The 25830-nt window shown below is 37.2% G+C and overlaps 2 protein-coding genes across 2 annotated transcripts; one reads left to right on the top strand and one right to left on the bottom strand.

The window, feature by feature from the left end:
* The first annotated feature begins 9045 nt into the window (after positions 1-9045).
* On the top strand, positions 9046-9739 carry LOC6564241. Its single transcript, XM_001990346.3, has one exon. The coding sequence runs from the start codon at positions 9074-9076 to the stop codon at positions 9704-9706; it is 633 nt and encodes a 210-aa protein (XP_001990382.1). The 5' UTR covers positions 9046-9073; the 3' UTR covers positions 9707-9739.
* Positions 9740-11763: 2024 nt separating this feature from the next.
* On the bottom strand, positions 11764-12559 carry LOC6564242. Its single transcript, XM_001990347.2, has one exon. The coding sequence runs from the start codon at positions 12522-12524 to the stop codon at positions 11943-11945; it is 582 nt and encodes a 193-aa protein (XP_001990383.1). The 5' UTR covers positions 12525-12559; the 3' UTR covers positions 11764-11942.
* Between the last annotated feature and the right edge of the window lie 13271 nt (positions 12560-25830).

The following is a 25830-nucleotide window of genomic DNA, read 5'->3' as shown; positions in this document are numbered from 1 at the left end:
CTTGCCTATTTTTGCACTCGGAGCTCTGTTTTAGACACTCTGCTGTGTGTTTTTGTTTTTTTTTTTTTTGGGTTTTTATTCGCTGACCACGATTCGTTTGGCATTTTGCAAGTGTAACTTAATTTGTTGGCCCAGCATTGCTGTCGGCATCGGGGTTGTCCGCTGTAGCCAAAAACTATCTGGTACATGCACAATTTTGACACTCAAACCCGCCCCCGCCACGCCCAATAACAAGTATATATGGACCGGGCTGGACTGGTCTGCCCTCGCATTTTCATTAGTACCCAATTAATGGAGCATGATCTTAATGGCTTTTCAACAACAGGCAGTCCAAATCGAACTAAACCGAATCAGCCTAACACCACCCGAAAGGGGAGAGGGGAAACTCGATGACGAGTGGGGAGTCGAGAGATTACAGTGAGGGATGGGGGGTTGCATGAGGCGTGCCGTTAGCTAAGTGCGCCAAATCAGCACATCTCTAATTGGAGGCGGACATACAGGATGCGACGGAGAATTGGGCTGAGCGTGCATTGTGAGCCTCGTTGTGAGCCGCAGTCAGACGCCTGCAAAAAGTTTATTACTGACCAAAAAGCCAAAAAAAAGAAAAAAAAAGAATATTTGACCACAAGCACTCAACAAGCAACCCACCCTTATACCAAAAACACAGAAAAAAAAATAAAAGAAAAAAAGAAAAACGATGGAAGATGTGTTAACGTATTTGCCTTGTGTGCTTGGGTTGAGCGTTTGCTCAATTATGTGTTGTGGGCGAGACGTCAATATATATCCATGACTGATTGAGGCAGTCGTCCTGATTGAGGCCCGCCTTCATTTGTTGATGAGTCGATTGCTTTGAAGTCTCATTTAGCCCAAACACCAAATGATTTATACGGGTATACGTTGCGCCAAATTGTGCTTAGTTGCCAAATGTAATGGAAAGTGCTAAAGCAATTATTAAATATAATGAGTGCGTAACGCGTTTTCGTTGATAGGATGGTTGTCTATTTGGAAGTCTAGTTTATTATTGCTACGAGTAAATTAAGGGTTCCTCATAGGCCTACCTCAATTCAATTTGTTGCATTCATTTCTATATATACTACTTCTGAGAACATCTCATATACGTACGTACAATTTTAATATAAAATTAAATTAAATATTAAATTAAATGGCTTTCATATATAGAGCTCAAGGAGGATTAACACAGGATCCAGTGCAATATTTATAAATAGCTCAATTTACTCCACTTAATATTGGCCTTAAGAGAGCGGTGAACAACTTTAATGTATAGCTACATCAATTTTTCTCGCTACATCCATTTTCGGTTTCTGTAATACCTGCATTTCATTTCCTTATGCTCTTGTCAAATATCGTTAAATAAATATTTGCATTACATAAGTTTTGCCAATCAGCACTGATCCGACCGTTCCCTTCTCAATTACCTGCTTAAATTTAAGCCGGCTTTACAAAGTGCGAGCAAACATAAATTTGAATGAGTTACTCTTAAAAAATTTAAATATTTATTTTGGCAATTCGTGCACAAAATGCTCAATACCTCTTTTTAGAGCGCTTGCGGCCCTACCAGATGTTTGGCCATATTCAATCAGTGTAAAATATATATATATATATAAAAGAAAAAAAATAATAAGAAAAAGAAAAAAAATCGTTGGTGTGCGTTGCCTCTCCACCTTAACTTGGCGAAGAGATTGTCAGGGGCAGAGTTGGATGCAGGGAATGCCGAATGAATAACAACTGGTCCTGCAGTCAGTGGATGCCGTCTGGCTGGGCCGGCGGGCAAACGAGGCTAATATTTCAGCGGCTCGAATGGCGTGAAGCAATTGCTTTCCGGTTATTGTGTATATTTACGGGCCATATTTGTTGCCAAGCATCTGGCAGCCGATAAAATACAATTTCAAACATGCATTTGCCATAAGCGAATTGTGCGCGTTACCTTTTACAAATGCATGAAAATGATAAGCGTGAGAATACCCCCAATGGCCAAACACTTGGTTTGGATAAACGAAAACTGCTTTGGGATAAATTTATCTTTAGTACAATTATTTGATCAACGCATCATCGATGAGGCGGCATTTTGCGGGCTAGAACTAAAGTTTGATAAAGCTATTGATTGATATTTTATGACAGCTTAAAGGGATTGGTTTATTATCTACTTGTGTTTATTATTATATGTTTGCCAACAGCCACATAAAAATTGTTGTTTTAAGGCAAAATTCAGCTCATGACAAAGTTGATTAAATATTTTTTAAATTCATAGCAGTTCGAATCTCATCCTAATCAGATCTTATCAAGAATCAAACAAAACACAAGCATCCAATAATCATAGCTGCACAGCTTTACCTAATTTGTGGAATCACATTTTGAGATTTTCAACAAAAGCTGAACAATTCTAAGAAAAGCAAACGAACACTCCAAGCAATCAAAATTGTATTTTGTTTGTGTTTCTGTTCCCAGTTTGCACACTCGAAACCAAAAATTCAGTTCTGTCAGCCAAAATTGAGTGTTTTTTTCACTTCTTTTTTGGTGCTGTTGTCTGCCGAACGTTAATGAGATTTATTATAAATAATTCTTACAATATTTTGTTGATGAGAAAACAGCGAGACAAAAGCAATTTAATTTTTAATTTTCCAAATGAATGCGCCCAAATTAGGCTCATTACTGTGCCATAATACCATGTGTGCTTCATCCATGCTGCGATTTTCTCAGGGGAGGCAGGCGCTGGTGGCCTCTTTAAAGATCCTTAAATAATACTTAATACTTGTAAGAAAGTTTCTTTAAGCTATTGCCCAGCTTTGAGCCTAGTTGAATTTTATCGTTTTTCAAGCCGTTAAGCAGAATCTCCATAACGGACAAGCAATGGCAGGAGGTTAGCTCATAGGTAGAGGGTGAGGCAGCGATCGAAGGGTGAGTGAGAGAGCAAGGGTAGGCAACATGTCCCTATCCAATTTCAGAGCTGTCGTTCACACTTGACCAACTTTCAATTACCCTACAAATAAGTATGCGTAGCCCCAGCGGGCATTCGTAATACATTCACACGGGGTATATTAACTTTATTTTAAATATTCATTGGGTATAAAATGCGAATATTTACAGAAGGATTTTACTCAATACATAACTACCAAAAATGGATAAGCAATATTAAATACCATAAGCTATGATTAAGTTTGAGTAAATATGTAATTACTTCACTAATAGCTTGAGAAGTTATAAAAAAGAAAATTAATAATTTATAAAATTTTGTTTAGCAAATACAGCTATTAAAATTTTCCAATTATGAAATATAATTACTTGAGAAATTTTGCAATTTTTTAGTTTAAATTTGAATATTAAATTTTACTTCTATTTTAATTCAGCTTTTCCTTTTTATATTATTCTCAGTCGACAGATATTGGTCGACATTAAGTAAATTAATTTAAAAAATGGAGTTTAAAAATTAAATAACATTTCAGGAAAACTTTTATTATCCTTGTGATTACGTCAAGTAAATAAAAGACTGTCATCAGTCTTATAGAGTATTTAGAGAGTATTTAAAAATCGTTCTACTATATAGATCGTTTGGTTCCGTGTTTTTTAGTCAACTTTGTAGTGCATGGTGTCCATTATTTGTTGGCCATTTAAAGCATCGACTACTGCCGCTTGCTGCCCCGTCTCACCGAAACCTATTGGCCAGTTAGTCGCTGACGTTGCTGTGCGTAAAATGCTATAACAAATGATGTTTAATGCTGTGGCTGATGAAGCTGAAAAGGCCCGAACGCATTCCATGTGGCCAAGCATGCGTGTGCAAATGGAATGCTTTCTGGCATCTTCACCCAACGCATCCACACCCCCAACCTCATCCTTCACCTCATCCCCCCTTCACGTTTGCAGACGCAGAAAACAACCTTTTTGGTGCAAAACCTTGCGGGAAAATACGCTGCTCATTTGGTTTGATAATTTATTTTCGCATATTAATTTTGCACGACTTGTGCGAGAGAGAAAGAGAGAGAGCGAGAGAGCGAGAGAGAGAGAGAGTGCGAGTGAGAGACATGGAGAGGCAAATGAGAAATGTGTGATAAATGAGCGGCGCTTAAGTGCTCAAGGATACAAGAACTGCTTGCCACAGGCAGGCAGCAGCCAGAAAATTATTATCCCGCACAACACACACACACACACACACACACACACACACACACACATACACGCATTTGGCTTGTGCGCTTAAAGATATGAGTACAAATATAGGACATATGGGATATATATGCATACAGATAAACCACGCACATTGACTGTCTGCTGTTTAATTGCTTTTAGTCGCTTTAAGGAAATATTTCGGCATGACCAACCTATATTGGTTTATATATATATAGCGCATAGTTCAGTTAAGAATTGTTTCGGTTGCCACTTGACGAAAGTGTTGCATTTATCAGGCTTAGGCAGTTGGATGCTCGAGAACAGCAACATAATTAATGAGATCTCAAATGACGCTAATGGGCAGCTGTTGAAGTGTGTTTGCTCTCAGTTCAAGTTCTTAGCACCGGTTTTGAGGTCAAGCAGCTGACTAATACCACGATTAATCTAGCCTTAAAAGCTACTTACCTAAAAGTATCTTTTGGACGCAATCCAAAGAGATTTCAAGTTCTTATCGCTTATCTCTTTCCGTCACTCTCTCTCTATATATACATATATATCTTTTTTTAAATATACCCTATTTGTAGGGAATAAATGTAGATAATTTGAATGTAATTTATTTAAGTTTCTATTTTTAATTAAATGAAATGTATTCTTTTTTTCTGTGTCGATTGATATCTGAAAATCAAGCTATTTACATTTATAGTTTGCCGCAAAATTAAAAAGGCTGCATCAAGGATATAAATCATAAGAATAATTTAGCTGACAGTCATTTAAAATAACTGCACCAACTTAATTACAAACTGCCCACAACTAAGTTATGGGCGAATGAGTACGACAATTTGTAATTATATATTTATGCCAAGTCGCATTGACTGTCCAAATAAACAGGTTTATAAGCTAAATGCGCCAAACGCATTGCCAAGTTGTAGAAAATCAGCAAGCCTAAAATGGAGTGCAACAAAGTTGGGGAAACCAAACCAACAACATCAATGGGCCATGAGAAACTTTTGCTGCAACACTTTAAATTTGGCTTGCAAGTGGCATGCGGCAAGTGGAACATTTTATGTGGCTCGTTAGAAGCCGCAAAGTTCATGAAGCGCGCAAGTTGCCACTGGGGCAAAGTTAGCATAGTAGCGCCAAGTGAAGTGAAGTAAATGCAAATTGGAATTAAAATATCTTCAAAGTGCCCACAAGCACTGATGCATATGTAAAAATTAATTAAGCCCAAGAAGTTGGCTAACCAATTCAACAATTGACACACGTAATTGATGAGCCATTGACAGATGCTGCAACAAAGCAAACTAGCAATTTTAAAATAAATAACAGTATTCAAGTCCAGAGTGCCCGACCAAGAGATACCCTGTATCCAGCCCATGTGTGAATAATCCAAATTGCAAAATCAAAATGTAGGCTAAAGGTGAAATATCATCTATCAAGTTGTGCCCAAAAATCTAGAGTCCAAAATAAATACTCCTCTTTATTTTCAAAGGGATAAGTAATCGTATACACAATACTTCTCTAGCTTTTTTTAAACAGGGTGCAAAGGGGAAAACATTTAAGAAAATGCAACACACATGCAATAAAAAGACCTCTGTGAAAATGTATTTGTGTGTTGCCACATCTTGACCTCATAGTGCCTTTATAAATGCCTCTTGGTGCCACATGCGAAGCATAAATCCTTTTGAGGCATGCAACAACAGCAGCAGCAACAGCAACTTCTGGCAAATGAATGTATCTTATGCTTATTTTGTTTTAGTGGGTGGGTGTGGTGTGGTTGAAGAAACCCTAGTAAATGTAATGAGCTAAATTATTATGCAAACGACGGCTGCATCATAAGTCGGTATGTGTGTGAACATCACACACACACACACACACAGACATAAACCAACAACACTTGGAAATGTGTGCCGGGGACAAGCAGCTCCGGAATCTTATGAAACTGATGATCATCCTGATGCTGATGATGATGATGAAGGAGCTGCAGCTGCTGCTACACTTAGTGCAAGTGTCACTTAAAGCACTTGCAATTGTTAAAAGCACCAAAGCACCTTATAACATTTCCTCAGCCCCCATTTATTTCCCCCCAACGTCCTACCCCAAATAATGCTTCACATATTATTCATGACATTTTGCACATTATAATTGGCTAGTTTCACATTTGAAAGCACAGCGATTCCATTGACTTTATACAACAGGTGCGCAAATTGATGAGTATTGACAAAAGGCCAATTTGTTGAAAACACATGAGAAACTTCTATTGACATGCTATCAAGCGTCAACAAACAAAGGCCATTAAAAAAAAGAACATTTTATACGGGAAATTGGAGACTGTTGAGAATTGCAACAATTGATATGTAATGTGAGTTTGTAGTGCAAAAAGAGGATATCATTAAAGGCATTTAGAGATATAATTAAAGAATTTGAAACCGATTGAAAAGGTTTCAAATATATATAGATGTAGAACACATGGTTAATCAATAACATACCGTATTTGAAAGTTGAGCATTTATAATTTTCAGGAACTATGATTGCTATCTTTTTTATTAACTTCATTCATTTTTACTGCTTTTATTTTTGTTAGACTTTAAGGAGATTATTATAACTTGGGGTTTATATTTATTCAGAGCTTTGTATTTAATACAGAATATATGTCCGCTTCATGCGACTTATACTACGCGATTCAAGCGACCAAAAGCGACTGACTCTTACTTCATGAAAATAGCTTAAACATAGCATCGAAGAAGGTCTTGATCATAAGGAACTTACAATTACCGTTGCTCGCAGGCAACAACAGATTAAGACTACAAAACGGGAATGCAAGACATGCTGCGGTGTACATAGGCAAATACAGTTATTTCCAACAATAGTATTATAACTTGGGGTTTATATTTATTCAGAGCTTTGTATTTAATACAGAATATATGTCCGCTTCATGCGACTTATACTACGCGATTCAAGCGACCAAAAGCGACTGACTCTTACTTCATGAAAATAGCTTAAACATAGCATCGAAGAAGGTCTTGATCATAAGGAACTTACAATTACCGTTACTCACAGGCAACAACATATTAAGACTACATAACGGGAATGCAAGACATGCTGCGGTGTACATAGGCAAATACAGTTATTTCCAACAGAGAGTATATAAATTCAGAAAATCTAATAGTTAAGAGCTAATGGTTCAGAGTTAAGTCAGTTAAGATTTTTATAACTCTTTTGCCTTTTCCCTCACACAATTGCACAATTGAGCACTTAACCCACACAATAATGTTAGCGTAAAGCCTTTCCTGTTTTGCTTGCTTTTATTTAGTAATATCTTTTGGTTTTGAAGAAAAATACATATTTGTACACTTAAATATATATACTTGTGTCTCTTAGTTGCCATGCCCATCCAGCTGAAGCTTAAATTCTGTTTCGCTTATTTAATAAATAGCTGTCTTCGGCTTCTTCAGTCGTTGTACTATAGTATATTTTGTGTCCTAAACTAAGCTGGCTGCAGGAATTCATTTACCGTCGTTCACTTGGATGTCATCTATTTTTATGCGCCCTTCTTTTTGCCTCTTTTCAAGTGGGTTCTTTCATCCATTCCGGTTGCCATTCGCGCTGCTCTTTAATCTCACTATTCGGCTCAGTGCGACACCCATTTTTATTCCCTTTCCATCGGCTATGTGGAGCATTTCCTTTGGCTGAGCTGCAGTTCTTGATGCAACAGCAATTCACTTAACTTACTCAAGTCGTTGTCGGCATAGCTTCCGCTGCACATTCCACTCCTCAACAAAAATAGAGAAAAAAAAAAATGAAGAAAAAATCACAATACTTGGAAGTAGACGAAGCGAACTTAAATCCTGGCAGGATAGTCATCATCCCACACGCTGAGCTCTGCGCTTAGTGTTTTAATGCCAATGCTCACACATTTTATACAATTCCTTATATGTGTATACATTTCGAAATCCGTTAGCTAATGCAGTTGTGCGTTTTATTCAACCATTGAGCCAAGAGGGGAGTGTTGCATGGTGGTAATTGTGTGGGTCGAGTTACTTGTTAGCTGTAATGCGAATGCTAGACGAAGTCGTAATAATCTACTATAAATAAAAATAATATTGATATTGATATTTACAATTGCCAACACTACAACGTATGAAACTGCAAATCTGTGCCAATGATGTGAAAATCTCTGGAAATTCTCATAGAATTTGTTGAATTGAGACTGAGCCTCTTGAGACACTCAAGAGCCTGAAACAGTCTGGAAAGTTTTCGTGTTTAAATAGATTTTGTCTGTTGAATGTGGAACGATGTAGATACTTGTATTACATACACATTTAAAGAAATAAGTAACTTACAAAGCTTTTAATTAACTAAAATTATTTCATATTAACTAGAACAGCTTGAAATAATTTTCAATTGCTTAGGTAAAATATAATTAAAACATTCTTTAAATTTATTTCTTAATTCGATGAGTGTAAGCCAAACCTTAAAGTTTTAATATGTTATTTGCTTTATTTATTATAATTGTTAAAAGAAAATGTATTGAATAGTTGCATTTACCATGAAAACGAAAACCTAACTACTAAAAAGGTTGTGATTACGATCTGAAGCAGAAAAGAACTTTCAGTTGAGTAAACAGTCATCTATTTACCATTTAGCATATGCAGTGTTAACTAGAAGTTCATTAATCTTTTGTAAGACTTTTATGATCTTTAGTGAAATTGATTTTTAAGTAGATCAGTAAGCTGGCTGCTTCAACAAGTGACAATCTGTTAAATACTTGCTAATTGAACTGGTCAAAAAACACTTCAACCCTCCTTGCTTTCTTTGTTACTTAAGCAAATGGAAAGCGTAAGCGAACACCCCAAAGAAAGTGATCACATCGCTGGCAGGTGTGAGAATTCGAGAGTTATTCTGGATCAGTTGCGCATTAGATCTTCAACCTGCTACTTCAGAATCTGCCGTCATGTACAGAGCAATCCTAGTTTTTTATTTCACAACTCTGGCCATATCCACAGGCTTGAGTAGCGATAATAATCATAGTCTCAAACGCTTCGGCAGATCTCTGCTATTTCCAGCTACCTCACCGACCCGTGTCCAGTTCATTGGCGGCATTGGCATTCCCGTCGAAGATCTGCCTTTCGAATCCGTCACCTCGGGCTATGTGCTAAAGACGGAGTATTTTCTGCCAACTACCGCTCAGGAGATAACCAGAGTTTACTTCAAGCCCCAACCCATTACGGCTAGGAAGGATATCCTACAAACAAATGAGCCGATCAACACGGGCTCCATTTACCGCTGGGTTCTCTATCGAGGCATCGAGATGGTCCTGCAGAACATTGACCTACCCGGTCGCAGTTGCCTGCTCCGCGTGATCTGTGAGCATGCTGCGCTGCCCTTGACCCATGAGAGTGGTCTACTTGGCGAGCTCATCCACATTGTGCTAACCCCATCGAGCTCCACGGATCGATATGCTCTGCACTCGGATCGGGAATACCTAACCGCAGAGCGTTTTGGCAAACGTGGCGGCAACTGTGAGGCTGCCTATAGCAGAAAGTGTCCAAAATCTGCGCTGGCACTGATAACAACTATGCTGTGAGTGTGCTGAAAATAAACATGGAGTTGATTTCAATTTTACAACGTGTATTTTAATGATGGACAAATATATACCAGCTGATCAGATGATGCATAATTAGTTTGGTTAGATCTGTTAGGGTGTACTTCTGAGGTCTTCAATGGGGCACGTCATGCATCTACCTCAAATCGTAAAAACGTGAGGACTGAGGCACAAATATGATCTCAATTTGTGCTCCATGTGTCGTCGAATTTTGTAACGTGGAATGGGGCATTCTAGGAGTGTTATGCACCTTCATTTATTATTATCAGCAGAGCGATTTGGTGAAAGATTGAATAGACTAGAAGTTATCGTCAATTCAATAAATACAGTTCAATCTATCATTTATATTCCGAATACTAATGTTATTATTGACAAAATACGAATAAATATAAGTAATGAACAAACAAATGAACAAATTTTTGGGACATGCAGAAATTGCTTTGCTGATTACGTTTAACATTTAATTTTAAATTATTCATAGCCACAAAATGGTTCATTATCTATGGCAATTATTTAAAATATTTAACAAATTATAAAGTTATTTATGCCTGAGGACTGACAAATGTATTTAGTTTTAATTTCGCACAGCCATTTCAGTGTTGTATTATTGCTGTCAATGACATTTGGCATACATTTCACATATCAAACTGACAAACATTGTCACAGCTATTTGCTGTTGTTGTTTTTGTGGCTGTTGTTGTTCTTGCATTGGTCTGTTTAAATCACGTATGTATCTATGTTGGTGAAGGTGTGATAATTACAAAGTTGATAAACATTTTAATTAGTTTTGGCAGTAAGTGTGATCCGCATAGCAATCAGCATCATTGTAATATAACACATGTGTTATTTGGTTTAATGTGTGTGTGTGTATGTGTGTGTGCGTGTCTGTGACTGTGACAGCGCTTAATAAACATGATTAAATTTAAATGGTAAATATAATTTATATGAATTAAGTAGCGCCTACATGCGAGTAATACAAATTTATTTCAACGCCTCTCTCATTAGTACACATTCAGTACACGTACAACCCCGTCGCACACACCTCCACGCCTGGCACGCCCACTGGTAATGGGCTTAAATACTCTGGCACGCAATCGCCTTGACCATGTCCATGTCCCAAACTCACACAACCGTAAAATAATTACACACATTGAATAAATCGCGACATGAAACAGAAACAGAACATCACATTCAACTCCTGCTATGAGGAGGTTACTTACACTGGCTGTCAAGGCGGTCCAGACTGGACAGGCTGGACAAACTCGAATCGTTTGCTTTTGGCATTTCAATGCCGTTGACCAAATGGATTTAATATTAATTAGCTGGATGACAACGTACAAGGCAAGTCAATCGACAAAATCCTTCACAACACATTGCGCATACGCCCTGTGACTGGGTGGTTTATCAGATGGTAAATTAAAGCAAAATATTGCTTGGTAAACACAGCCGTAAAGCCTCGTTTGTTGTGCTCAAACATTTTACCCCATTTTTACCCCTTTTCCTTCGGCTATGTGGAGCATTTCCTTTCGCTGGGCTGTACTTTATGATGAAAGAGCAGTTCACATAACTTACTCAAGTGACGACTTCACAAATGTGATTTAAACAGACCAATGCAAGTACAACAACAGCCACAAAAACAACAACAGCAAATAGCTGTGACAATGTTTGTCAGTTTGATATGTGAAATGTATGCCAAATGTCATTGGCAGCAATAATACAACACTGAAATGGCTGTGCGAAATTAAAACTAAATACATTTATCAGTCCTCAGGCATAGATAACTTTATAATTTGTTAAATATTTTAAATAATTGCCATAGATAATGAGCCATTTTGTGGCTATGAATAATTTAAAATTAAATGTTAAACGTAATCAGCAAAGCAAAAGCAATTGAACATTGCATTTGTTCATTATTTATGTTTATTCGTATTTTGTCAATAACAACATTTGTATTTATTGAAACAACGATGACTTCCATTCTGAATTCTTCTTCTGAACTTTTAGATAGAGAGTTCTCTATTCTGAATTCTTATTTGATTAATTCTTAATAAATAATTCCACGTTAATGCTTTACACTCTTTCTTAAACTAAACGTTTTTACTAATTTTTAATTATTTCAATTTTATTTTTAATTGTTTAGCAATCTGTCCTTTATGGTAACACAGAAGGAAAAACATTATCTCTCACCGAATCACTCTGCTGATTATTTTCAGCACACTCACAGCATAGTTGTTATCAGTGCCAGCGCAGATTTTGGACACTTTCTGCTATAGGCAGCCTCACAGTTGCCGCCACGTTTGCCAAAACGCTCTGCGGTTAGGTATTCCCGATCCGAGTGCAGAGCATACCGATCCGTGGAGCTCGATGGGGTCAGCACAATGTGGATGAGCTCGCCAAGTAGACCACTCTCATGGGTCAAGGGCAGCGCAGCATGCATGCGGAGCAGGCAACTGCGACCGGGTAGGTCAATGTTCTGCAGGACCATCTCGATGCCTCGATGGAGAACCCAGCGGTAAATGGAGCCCGTGTTGATCGGCTCATTTGTTTGTAAGGTATCCTTCCTATCCGTAATGGGTTGGGGCTTGAAATAAACTCTGGTTATCTCCTGAGCGGTAGTTGGCAGATGATACTCCGTCTTTAGCACATAGCCCGAGGTGACGGATTCGAAAGGCAGATCTTCGACGGGAACGCCAAAGCCGCCAATGATCCGTAGACGGGTCAAAGAGGCAGATGGAAATATCAGAGATTTGCCGAAGCGCTTGGGATAATGATTATTATCGCTACTCAAGCCTGTGGACATGGCCAGAGTTGTGAAATAAAAAACTGGGATTGCTCTGTACATGACGGCAGATTCTGAAGTAGCAGGTTGAAGATCTAATGCGCAACTGAGCCAGAAGAACTCTCGAATTCTCACACCTGCCAGTGATGTGGGCAGTTACGCTTTCCATTTGCTTAATAACAAAGAAAGAAAGGAGGGTGGAAGTGTTTTGTTTTAACCAGTTCAATTAGGAAGTAGTTCACAGATTGTCACTTGTTGAAGCAGCCAGCTTACTGATCTACTTAAAAATCAATTTCACCAAAGATCATAAAAGTCTTACAAAAGCCTAATGAAATTCTAGTTAACACTGCATATGCTAAATGTTCTCGAAGCCTCGTTTGTTGTGCTCAAATATTTAATGTTTATCTTTAATGCCCCCATAAGAACAAAAAGTCGTTCTCTCTGTCTGCCTTTATATTTGTAAACTTTTGGCAACATCAAAAAATAACGATATGATAATTGAAATTAAGCAGCTAGAACAAAAGTCGTCTCATATGCACTACTCCGATAGCTGAGTGCCATCTGCGTCCGTTCCAAGGCCACTCGAAATAAAGAAAGGGTTAAACATATTTGGTAAATTATTTAGCCAAATGCAAATGAAATTCTGTCTACTTTATTCTGCATGTACACTAAAGTGGAGATAGCTTTTACACAAATTTGGAAGTAACCAGCCACAAGGGTTTCATGAAATGGTTGTTACAATTTTTATTATGGCACGCTGCCAGTATCTCTATCTGTACACTGTTGAAGAATATACATAATATTTCTTTATTCTTTAAATAACAATATAATAATTATAACAATATGTATTTTTCATAATTATATGATAATCCGCTCAGCAAGCATATACTGACTGATATAACAATTAACAAATTTTCACATTGTACTCAATTTAAAATGTGACCTCAAAAATGTTTTAAATATTTTTAGGAGTTCATCATAACTTCAATTCAACTGATAAGCTATTCATTCCCTTGACGTATAGTAAAGGCATGTTGACCTCATGTTTTGAGTATGCCAACTCTAGAAAATAGCTGACTAAACTCAAAATCCTTTTACGCAAGCAAATTGTTGGGGGTATGGAAGGAGTTGAATGTCAAAGATTTGTAATTTTGTAGTGTGAAATTTATGGGCAGACGTTAAAGATAAACGTACTGTCATTGATTAACGAGTCGTTGTCGGATTTCTGGCCAGCAACAATGAGTGCATGGACTATGTGTTTGTGTTTGGGTTTCTTTTTTTTTTTTTGTGTTTTTTTGAAAACATTTTGACTGGAAATGATTGCGTCGAAAACTTAAGAGATAAAACTCTGAAAATGGGAAGCGCACATAAATCAGTAGGTAAATGTGACTTCCTCAGTGGCAACTCTGACTTTGTCGAACACTTGACGCGCAACAGGGAGGCGCAAAAGGACCACCTGGCCTGTCCTGTCCTGTCCTGGCTTGGCTCGTCCTGACCTAAGTGAATGCTGCACGGACGAAGGTAAAAGGACCAAAGTCCAAATGCAGCCAGCCCGGCCAGATCAGAAAGAAGCTCTCGCTGTGCTGGAGGCAGTGTGCCATGGCTTAACGGAGAGAGAAAGAGAGAGAGAGAGAGAGGGAGAGAGAGAGAGATAGACGGAAAGGACGAAGGACGAAAGACGAGTGCACATAGATTGGCAACATTTGATGGCAAAAGTTAGACTCACATTTATCTTTCGTGCAAGTGTCACTCGTGAGTTTCTTGAACCACAGCCAAGAGACTACTGCCGCAGATAAGAACAGAGGGGATGCGAGAGGGGTCGGAAATAAGAGACAGAGCTTTTGCGCAACAACAAAACAAACAGCACGTACTACTGCAACAACAACAATAACAGTCGCTGCTGGCAGCTCAAGAGCAACAAAGTGGCAAAGAGTCAATGTTATTAAATTTTGTGGCACAACCTTAAAAATTGGCTTTAAAGTTGACATTGACAAATGAACTGACGCAGTTCCGCCACCGGAACACCAATTACCCAGCAGCACATTTAATAAACAATTGTTGCTCGTATTGCTGGCCATTTAATTGCCGTAAATGTAGCCCTTCCAATCCAGGTTAAATACTGGGATAAATGCCGTCGTTTAATGCAGCAGTTCCTCCTGACTTTTACCGATTGCCACAATTTACTTGTTGCGGTCCCTTATGCACTTTAATAAAAGGCCCATAATTGCCCCATTCACAATGATTTATTCTTTTACGTAAATTTATCGAATATTCATTAATTTTGTTGTATAATTGGAAGGCTAAAGTAAATGGAACTGTTAATGCTATTTAATACTTCGCTGACATTTGCGTACAAATAATAATGGAGACATTAAGTTAACGACTTAAAATGAAGGAACAAAATCAAATAAAGCATTTGACAAATCTGGGAGCATTAAAATGTGATATTATTCAACATGTATTACAAGAATTGAAGAAGCCCAGAAATAAGCCACTCATAAAAACAATTTTTAAGCGATTGTAGTTTATTAATAAGGAAAGTAACAGAATGGGACAGAAAATAAAGGAAAATCTCTAAGCCTGTGGAGCAAGATAAGATACCACAGCTAAGCATTTTCCGAGAGAGTTTTATTGTGACTGCGGAAAATATGGCTTTGTATGATTTATAAGTGGCACGAATAAAATTATTTTATTTTGATGTACATAGATAAATGATTTTTATGTTAAAAGAGGAAGGAGTCCAGTAAAATTATGAATAGTGTCTGTTAAAGCATAATCAGCAGTTAAAGCAATGTTTTAGTAAATTAACTACCCTCAAAATATTTAAGACTATTAAAAAAAACGTCTGGCAATGAAAGAAATCATTTCAATCAAAAATAATAAATAAATAAATGTTTTCTTAATACCGCATTATCGAATAAATGTTAAATATTTGGAAATATTGAGTAACAGAGCAGCCAAAACGGCCACATGACTCCTCAATTAGCCAACAACTGCTTAACCACTTTAGCCGCCCTCCCATTTACCGCAGCTGATTCACCTGATGCTCTGTTGCTGAGTATTGAGCAGCACCTGGAAACCACAGCATCAATTTCCGATGCTTCATATAAAAGTCATCATATTCGCTGTTAGGTTTCGCATCCGTTCTTGGCAATTTGAATGAATGACAAGGTAACTTCCATTCCCTAGACCAAAACCAGACTCCCCAGATGCCAGATGGGGGCTGAGTCCTGATTTCCCAGTTCTCAGTAATTGTGTTGCATTGATGTAATGACAGAATGTTACAACTCGAACTTAACGTTTGCCATTTACGCGGTGCGTTGACAAATTGGCTGTTGATGCCGTAGTTGTTATTGTTAGTGGTTGTTGTTCTTGTTGTTGTCGTCGGTATTGTTGTTTGCTATTTTGTTGTATGTGATTAGGGGCGTGTACCTAGCAAATTGGGCGGCGGTGCTACAGAGTTTATGTTTCATGTTGTTGTCTACTCTCCTCCCCTCTCCTATCATCTCCTCTCCCATTTGAATTGCTCTCGTGCGCTTTGATTTATGTGGCATTGAGTAATTTACAGTCTCGCAAAGACGAATAACTAAGGTTGTCAGTTTAGCGTAAATTATGGACACGCATATAATGCAGCAGCTTAACTTGGCCCTAATCACTCGCAACAATGTTAGCGGAACTAAATTTTGGCAGTTTATCAGATTTATTACGTATGTATGCATTTCTCCACAGAAGTAACTCGGCACTTAAGTATCCTATAAATAAAATATAATATTTCTATATACATATTGACAATGAATATATTATTATTTTATTTTTCCGACATAAATCGACAAGCTTTGTTGTATTTCTGTGTAATCAGTGGACCCGCCCAACCAAATATGATTTTTTTCATTGCCAGACATTTATTTACGAGTCAAACATTTTTTGAGGGCTATCATGACTTTAACTGTTCAGTTTGTTTTAAATCATACTAAGCATAATTTGAGTGAAGTACTTGTTCCTCTATTAACACAATAAGCACTTTGCAATTTGAATCACATCGCTTCTTCATACGCATTGTCTGTGCTTATTAGCATAATAAAGTAGCAACAGCAGCAGTTCGTGTTGCAAATAAGATATTTCTATACACAGTTACGACATTACGTGATAGCAACACGTCGTATGCGCAATATTAATTATTCAACGAGACGACCAGGCGGAGCGGGTAGTTGAAAGTCATGGAGAGATGGGCGCTTCTTCATTTCGCCATCTGATTTTGCAGTGTTGAATTGTGAATGTTTAAAGTTGAATGTTGAATGTTGAGACACAAACACACGATGCGGCAATAAACGTGCAATTTTCTCAAAATTACAAAAATGTGAGCAAACATTTTATTTGCGCTTTTAACTTTGTTGCCAGTTTGCCAGTTTGCCAGTTGCCAGTTACCCGTTGCTGACTGCCGCCTGTATGCGAAATGGCATAAATCTTTTGGCAATTCTTACCGCCAGCTGGCTTTTCTTTTATTTTCATTTCATTTCGCCTGCTATATATACAAATATGTATATGTATATCTCTTTTTTTCGGGCTGTGCGTGCTGCAGTGACAAGAATTTGAATAATTCGCCAAATGTGCCAAGTTGAAATGTTAAAATTCCCAACGACTTTGGCCGTTGTCGGATGTTGGCAAGCGTCTGGCTGCTTCCGGTTCGGCAAAACTGAAGTCACGACTGCCAAATGATTGCAAATGAACGACACAGCATGGTGCCCCCGGGGGTGTGCATAGGGGCGTGGCAGCGACTTGAAACTTTCGCGCCTCTGCTCATTCCCCCTCGCTAAGCTAAATGCATCGTTAAATTTATAGCTGCGACAACAATTATTTAACGCAATTTCGCTAATGCGTCGTAGCCAAGAAAACAAACAAAAAAACACACAAATACAGAAACGTTGCCTCTCATTACAAGAGGGGAGCCAAAGGAAGCTCCTTGATTGGCTGCCTGCAGCCCATTAATTTTTTGCCATCTTCGCGTTGCATTTTCTTTTGCACCGTCTCAAGTAAATGACATGTTTCCCAACTGGTTGTTGCCCTCATCTAGGGCCCTATTCACTTTGATGGCATCAGAATTTTTCAATAAGCGAACGCATGCACAAATATGTCAACGTTCATTGTCTTTTCTTCTGCGCGGCTGCTATTGGAAGAATTAATAAGCAGCATCAGGAGGAACTTCAACAACAGCAAAAGCAACAGCAACAGCAGCAACAGCTCTGTCAGCAACTGTCAAGTTGGTTGCTTCTGTGCATGTTGGATGCGTTAAGGCGTGACGGCTGTCATAGTGATGCCAACTTTTGACGAGCAAAACCCATTTCTTTTTATTTGGACGATTGCAGTTAAGTGGGCAAGCGATATAAGTGGACAAGCGTCACAAACAGATAGACAAATGATATACGATTTAAGTTATAATTTAACTAATACAAGTGTCACCAATTATTAAAGGGAAATGATTCTTTCAGCTATTTATATTTAAAGTTTGAACTTGTACTCCTGATTGACACTGCAATGCTTACTGGGCTGATATGTAAGTAATAAAGGAGATTTCGAACGTAATTTTAAATTCCCCTTTTGAAAAAGTTAAGTAAAAAGAGTAACGAATGTGTTCCTTAAAATATTCAAGTTGTTCGCAATTTTATATTTTTATGAGAGATGAGCAGTGCTGGGTTCTGTCGTCTAACATATTACTGCTGCATATGCATATAGTGCTATATATGTACTTATATTTGTTAAATTTACAATAATGGTAAAAAGACCAAGCTGAAATTAGAAATGCCTATTGATAAATTCAACCGTCAAAAAGCTAAATAGGCAACACTGCGAGTGCCTGACTTCTGGACTGGAATTTAAAATTGTTGAAGCATTTTATGCGTGGCATTCTTCGGGGGACAACTATTCAGCACAGCTAAATAATGAACTACCCAAGGGATGGCGGCAAAAGTTTGAAGGCGTGGCACAATGCTCGCATAGTTGTGGATAAGCAATTAGTGAAGTAGTCGAATGTCTGATGACACGCACAAGGTAAGATCATAAAGGACAATGGCATTTGCAGCATATTACTTGCAAATGTAGAAATATGAAATATTATAGTCAATACAGAATAGTTGGTGAACAAAGTTGGAAAGAATTTTCCAATCTAATCAAATATTATAGAACCATAAATCAAGGACACGTTCTTTTCAAATAATATGCTAATTTTGATTTACCCATGTTAAAGATGCAGCTTATAAAAAGAATGTAAAAAATTGAGCAGACATAAACTCTTAATGCTTACCTTAAAATCCCTTTTATATATAATTTGCAATATTACCATTAAAGGAACATAAACAAGGTCAACACCTACATTTTTCAACATGCCCACAACAGCAGCACCGACGAAATCAATTTGCAGGCACAAATATTTGGTCCACACTATTCCCCAAAACTGGTCTAATTATGCGTGGTCATATGCGGGTCAGTTGCCCAATTCAAAGCCTTATGGGTCAAACAAACCGACGCCCCCTCTCCCTCCCCCTCACTCCAAATAAAAAGGGTGCACACGTGGACACGTGTCTTTAATAGAAAAGGGTGAGCGCTTAAGTATCTGTATAAATATATATATTTATATAATATGTGCGCCGTGTGCCGTGTGAAGGAGTGAAACACGGCCGAAACCAGCCAATCGACAGTTGAGATTTTGTTGTGTTTATATTTATACCATGAACCTGTTGAAAATGGGTAAAAAGTGTATATTGGTTTCGTACAAATGTATGCAACAGGATAAAGTATATAAATATCTTTGATCAGGATCTACAGCTGAGACGATATACTATAAGACTATAAGAGCTAGAGACTTAAAATTTTGAATATATGTTCTCGTATGCCCGGTGCAGATCAAATTGACTTCATTTTATCGATAAATGCCTCTGTTTCTCAAATATCGAGGACTTCTAATGTATATATATATATATATTTTTGAGGAACTGTACCATTTTTAACAAGACAAGGTATATGTGAGAATGGGACGGCAGGATAATTAACGCGAGCGTAAATATGTTTACATGTGTTCTACACTGATCCACTTTCCTTTTAGGGTATCTGTTTTATCGTGAAAATACAGAGCTTTGTCCCATGATCAACTTAACTTAACTCCAAATATGCACTTATGTCTAGTATAAAGAAGCCAAAAATATGTTTATATCAATCATTTGACGCTATAAATACAAATACAATACTCACTTCATCTGCAGCGAGCTAATATAGATATTTAATTCATTTTACATCCTCTTTCTTGCTGCAGTTACGTCGTTAATTATATTAACAAGTCTCAGAGGGGAATTTCCAAGCTAATGCGTAATGCTATTAGTGAGATTAGTGGGGGCAATGTAACTATAAATCAAAAGTTACAACACATTGGTTATACATTTATTTCGGGTACGGAAACATTCGCCAAAGAAGCTTCCTTACTTCCTTCAGCAGATTCAAGTCCAGGGCCCACTAGGCTAAGTTACTCATTGACTCGACACAAATATTTGAGTTAGAACTTTTAACTCATTATATTCAGCTCTAATACTCAAGATAGCTTATACCTAGCTGCTTTTACTTGCCGATATGTTGTTGATGACAATGAGTTAGAAACTTTAGTGGCTCTGATGATTTAATATCAAATCTGATATATGTTCCGTGGAATGATGAGAATTTGATATTACTTACTCGGAATTGCGAACTGTTTGCAACTAAAATCTGGACTTAGTTAAAATAAATTTTAACAAAATATAATAGTTTCTTGTAGGCGGAGATATTTTTCAATCTCCGTCCGTTATGTATAATAGTAAGCTCACTCGACTACAACATACTCACATGTTTTAATTCTCCTAGTGGTTCTTAGTATTTTTGCATGCATATGTAAATTTCTTTTTGCCAATTTAATAGAACTAAGCTCAACACTAACAAGGTTAAGTTATTTAAATACCTGTTGCTCGTTTCCAGGATTTTATCTAAAGGCAAATTGAAATTGTCCTCGTTGAGCACATACCATGTAAATAATTGACAAACAGTAAAGAGGGGCTTGGGGAATCTCTTGATATGCAAACTTGTAAATAGCAATTCAAGTTTAATTTCCATATCAAGCTGGCTCTAATACTAAGAAAAATCACTATAAGATAAAATCCGGTCCAGCAACTGCTGCAGTCAACATATTCAGATTTAATCCGATAAAAGAAAAGAGGCAATTCGAAACGTTATTCCGTTGAATAATTTATATTATATAGATTATAAAACTACCAGCAAAGGATTTCTAAATATATTTATTTCATTCCTCATCAAGAAGTTTTACGATTACAATGGACGAGCAAAAATCTGGGTATCAGCTTAAACGTAAACAGCAGAAAGGGGTTTTCCCAGTAGCACAAAACACCAACCCGAACACGAACACACACACACACACACACACACACACACACACATACATACACACACAATACACTCACATTGAAAACAGCTGCGGCAACGTGGACCACTTGCAGTGGCCAGAAAATAGTGGAGTCTCCACAGGTTTCCTGCACCCGTTGCTCGGTTTCGTTGGGACATGGCCGGACGCTGCCGTGTTTAATTGAGTTTGAAATAGGTGCCTCGTTTTTTTTTTGGGAGGCGTTCTATGTCCTGTATACAACGACGCATGAAATTGGCTTAATTTTAAGTGTTATCCATGTGCGTGTGAGTCGGGTGTGTGTGTGCCGATGTATGTGTGTCCGTAATCCCACTAACACCAAGTGGGTTTCACTTCTGCTGGATACGCACTTTTTTGTGAAAAGTTAATTAAGTCAATGCCATTTGGGAATTGTGTGGGACACAAAACTGGTGGACTATTTGATTCTAGTTTTTATAAAACAAAATAAATGGCAAATATGATTTTCAGAACGCCCCGATTGAATATTAAAAATTTCCACAAACAAAAATTGAAATATTGTATTCTTTTTTATTCCCCTCCTCTCTCAGTATTGTAATATGCCAATTTATGTGCGCTCGTCCCGCAATCCTTTCGGCAAATTCATTTATTTCAATTGTTGTTCAAGCTTTGGCAGTGGGGTTGTGGCACGAAAAAATACCGTAGTCCTCTGTACGGCGTAATAAGCAGTTTTTATGCAGAGCGCATTGTGCGACCGGCGTTTTTATTGTTTCCGGCCGCATTGAAGCCCTCAGACGCCAGGGTTAGAAAACAGTGGGCAAAATGTTAAAAATAGCAAAATATATAATTGAAATATAAAAGGAAATATTTATTAATATTACGACAAAAAAAACAGCTAAAAAGTGGAACGAAAACAGGATATCAAACTATTGTAATCTCTATTAAAATATTAAACTTTTCCAAAAATGAATGAAATTTATACTCTCTTAATTTCTTTCTCTTTATAAATAAAATAAATTTTGTACAAATATACGTACATGACATTTGAAAACCATTTATTTTTATATATATGAATGACACAGAGTATTAATTTCTTTGCCCACTGTGTCTGTGAGGGCGTGTCGGGTAAGCGTATTTGCCGACTTTTCAAACGGCGGAAACTTTTGTCTACATTCGTTTCATTTTATAACCCCAAAACCGAATAAAACAAAACAAAAGTTTTCAACTTTTTGCATTGTGCGCCTTTTGCTGCTCTCATTTTGTTTAGCATTTGAATGGCATCGTTTCGAGGCCTGTCTCTTGACTTATTTTTATGAGTGTCTGCCAATGGGCGGTAAGTGAGTTACGCCCCTTAGTACCCCACACCCACCACCAGACCCCACCACGTACAAGCAGCTGGCGCCCAAATTACTTACAAAGTACTTATTTGCCTATTTTAAAAGCCATTCGTATAAATGGCAACAACAATACAAGAATGGGCATTAACTTAAAGCCGACAATGAAGAAGCGATAAGAGGGCAGAGAACTTTGAAAATCCGAACTGGGAGACGAGAGCCAGCTCCTTAAGAATTGTAATAAAGTAATAAAATTAGTTCAAAAGTGCAGCTGTATACGCAACTACCTGATAAATAAAATGTTAAAAACGAGCTGAAAATGAAAAAAGGAAAAAATATCTAAACAAAATACCCACAGCCCTTTTACACATAATCTCGGCAGTATTCCCGAGGTTTCAGGCCCAAAATTGGGCTACTCGAAAATGCGGACACAGGAATTTGCATAAAAAATGTTGCAAGCTGCCCCGTCCACATTGAGACAATCAACGCACTTCGCTGCCCATTTCCTCGTGCGTCGCCCTTGCGGCTCTTCACTTGGCATTTTTATTAAATTTTATTATTATGTTTTGTTTTGCATAATTTTCAAAACACTTTTTTGCCTCGTTTTCCTTTTCTTTTTTTTTTTGCTGACTCGCCAAAAAGAGGCACAAATCACAAACAACAGACTTTTTATAATGGGCACTTTTCCCTTGGAACAGTAATGACTTCGGCTTATGCGGTATTCGGATAATTTTTGAATAGTATCAAATGTTGACATAAGAAGTACTTAAATTTATAGGAAATGCTCTTATTAGACTTCATTAACAGAATACTAAAAACCATTTATTTTAAATACAAACAATACAAACAATTTTTAAAAGCATTAACAAATTTTGTTTTTAATTTAGTCAGCCTAATATCATATTTGTGAAGATGGCGAACAGTGATTTAAAACTCAAAGTGAAAACGGCTATAAACTGTTGCTAAATAATTATATAAGCCGAGTGCCAACTTTGTTTTGGACACATTGTTTCAAGTTTTTTGCTAACTTAAAGTTAGTTTTGGGTTAACAATGGATGCTTGGCAGTGAGCCTAAGCGCTCAACCTTTGCCAAACTCATTTGGCAAACAAACTTGAGAAATTGCTGAATGTTCATCGCAGTGGAAAGCACCGATGACATGTTGGCACTCATTTATGCCTCAATGCATCAGCAAATGTTAGCAGACGTTTGTTTTTATTTTTAGATTGTCAGAGTGATAAGCCCAAATCGAATTAAACTTTTTGATGCGAAAGTTTTTCCGAGCTTTAAGTTGAAATAACGCAGAAGTCATGCCATAAATTACATTTTGAGCAGCGCTTCGCCAACACAAAAAGAAACTAGCCAACTGGCCTTGTCATCAATAATAGTGCTGGTAACAGCCCCCCTGAGATGTATGCGCAAAAAGCGCTATAAAATGGCCAAACTAACTTCTTTTTTTTTTTGGTTTAAACGAAGGGAAACTTGAATGCGACAATTAATTTCAGTGAATTATGAGCGTAGAGTGCAAAAATGTGGCTAATGTGATGCTCACCATTGGCAGCAAACACGAACAGCTGTCAGCAGACACACACACACACACACACACACACACACACAGACACGAACAGCTGACAGAACACACACACACACGCACACTAACACACACTCGTTCCTAGTCGCATGTGTGTATGTAACTCTTCGCCATATCGCCAAAATGTGGTTAAAAAGTTGTCGGCTTTCAACCAGGCTTTTGGGTTAATGCAGCATAATGCGACCACAACTCAAAAATGGTCAACTCCCCAACGTGTCATTTACCAAATGAATATGACAATTTTTGGACTTTGAGCATTCCATGGCTTATCGGCGTATACGTGATTTTTGGTTGTAAACTCGATACTTGCGCTTTAAAGCCAACTGTAAATATATGTATGAATGAGGCAATTTCTGAGGGCCAACTGTCGCCACAGTTGCGATGACATTGCCCATTATTTATGAGCAAACAATTGAGGCAAGCCGGGGTTCAAACTATTGTGCGATGCACGTGCAACACAAAAAGAAAATCACACACACACACACGCAAACACAAAAAAGGCGAACCACAAAAAACCTAACAAAATGGCGGCAAAACAACGCGGAAGTCGCGAGCTCAGTCGGGCTAAAAATGCTCGTAAAGTACAATGAACCGCAAGAGTTGCATTCAATGTGAATGTGTGAGTATGTTACGGATATATCTATATATGTATATATATGTGTGTGTGTGTGTGCATGAAGTTGAGTGGATTTCTGTGAAAGAAATTCCAGAGAAATGTGCTGGCAAAAAGCAGGGTACGTTGTTATTGTTTTGCAGCATTTGGCATCATTTATTTTGTGGTCCAAACAAAGCGATAAGTGGGCTGATATGTGAGAAAAGGAGAATAGAGAGCATATAACGCATATATGTATCTATATAGCTGTCAGTGGTTGCTTCTATGTGGAACATCTGTTGTCTGTGCAAAAGAAATAAAGTTGTTGCTAATGGGCCACAAGACTTCTTGTGGGAATCTGATTTCAGAAATATTATGAACATATTTTTACTATTTCTATGAAAATATGAAATTTTAGAAAAAGTTAAAGAAAAAATATATATTTGGTTTTTGAATGAATAACATAAAGTTAAACATTACTTTTAGTTATGCATAATTTTTTTAGAATAAATTTAATTTAATATAAATTTTACCTTTAGTTTATTTTACAGAATGATTAAACATTAATTTAATAATTTAACTGTATGACATTTTAGATATGTTAATATTTTAAAAAACTTTAATTTTTTACTAGTTCAAGTTTTACAAAAAGTACATTATAATAAATATCTTACAAGCGAAACCGTCTTTAAAATCCCTTGTAAATGGTAGTTTTCATAGCTTGTTGTAATTCACAATCTACGACTTATCGTGACAAAACTTTTAATTAAATTTCAGTTGCACTTGACGTGATACAGTTTAACATTTGAACACATTTTACCAGGGAACAACGATTCTTATTTTATACCATTAATCGACTTAAAATGCCTCAAAAAGTGTATAATGAAGGAATGAACATGTATGTAATAGGCAGAAGAAATCACCAGTGATCCCATTAAGCATAATGAAATATATTTTCTTAATCTTTATTAAAAGCCGACTCGATCTGGACATGTCCTCTTTGAATTTTTCGACTATTTCAGAGTATTGGTTTAAATATTTAAAACTTGTACGACTTATGATGGGTGCAGATTTTTATTTAGGGTATCTCGTAGTCGGTCGCTTGCGACTAGAGCATTCTTACTTAATTCGCCTTAAGCTCTTATTTAAATATGTACTGAATATATGCTGAATTAAAACCACAATAAAAGCGAGTGCAACACACGTTAATTAAGTTTATACTTATTAATACATTACATTCAAACTGCAATATCTTCGTCAAAAATTATCCAATATCCGAAGGCCTTTATACATATATTCCTTCTTGCTATGAAGTAATATAAAGTCACAAAAATGGAAATTACATTTTAAATATTTTAATACTTAATCATATTATATATGTGATGAAATTCAAAGATAGATG

This window comes from Drosophila grimshawi, unplaced genomic scaffold (assembly GCF_018153295.1).
Source record: "Drosophila grimshawi isolate 15287-2541.00 unplaced genomic scaffold, ASM1815329v1 contig_311, whole genome shotgun sequence".
Taxonomy (NCBI): domain Eukaryota; kingdom Metazoa; phylum Arthropoda; class Insecta; order Diptera; family Drosophilidae; genus Drosophila; species Drosophila grimshawi.
Note: the sequence above shows the minus strand (reverse complement) of the source record. Positions and strands in the feature narration are given on the sequence as shown.

Excerpts from the sequence above, each read along its gene's own strand:
- LOC6564242 (XM_001990347.2), bottom strand. The coding sequence starts at position 12,524 with ATGTCCACAGGCTTGAGTAGCGATAATAATCATTATCCCAAGCGCTTC.
- LOC6564241 (XM_001990346.3), top strand. The coding sequence starts at position 9,074 with ATGTACAGAGCAATCCTAGTTTTTTATTTCACAACTCTGGCCATATCC.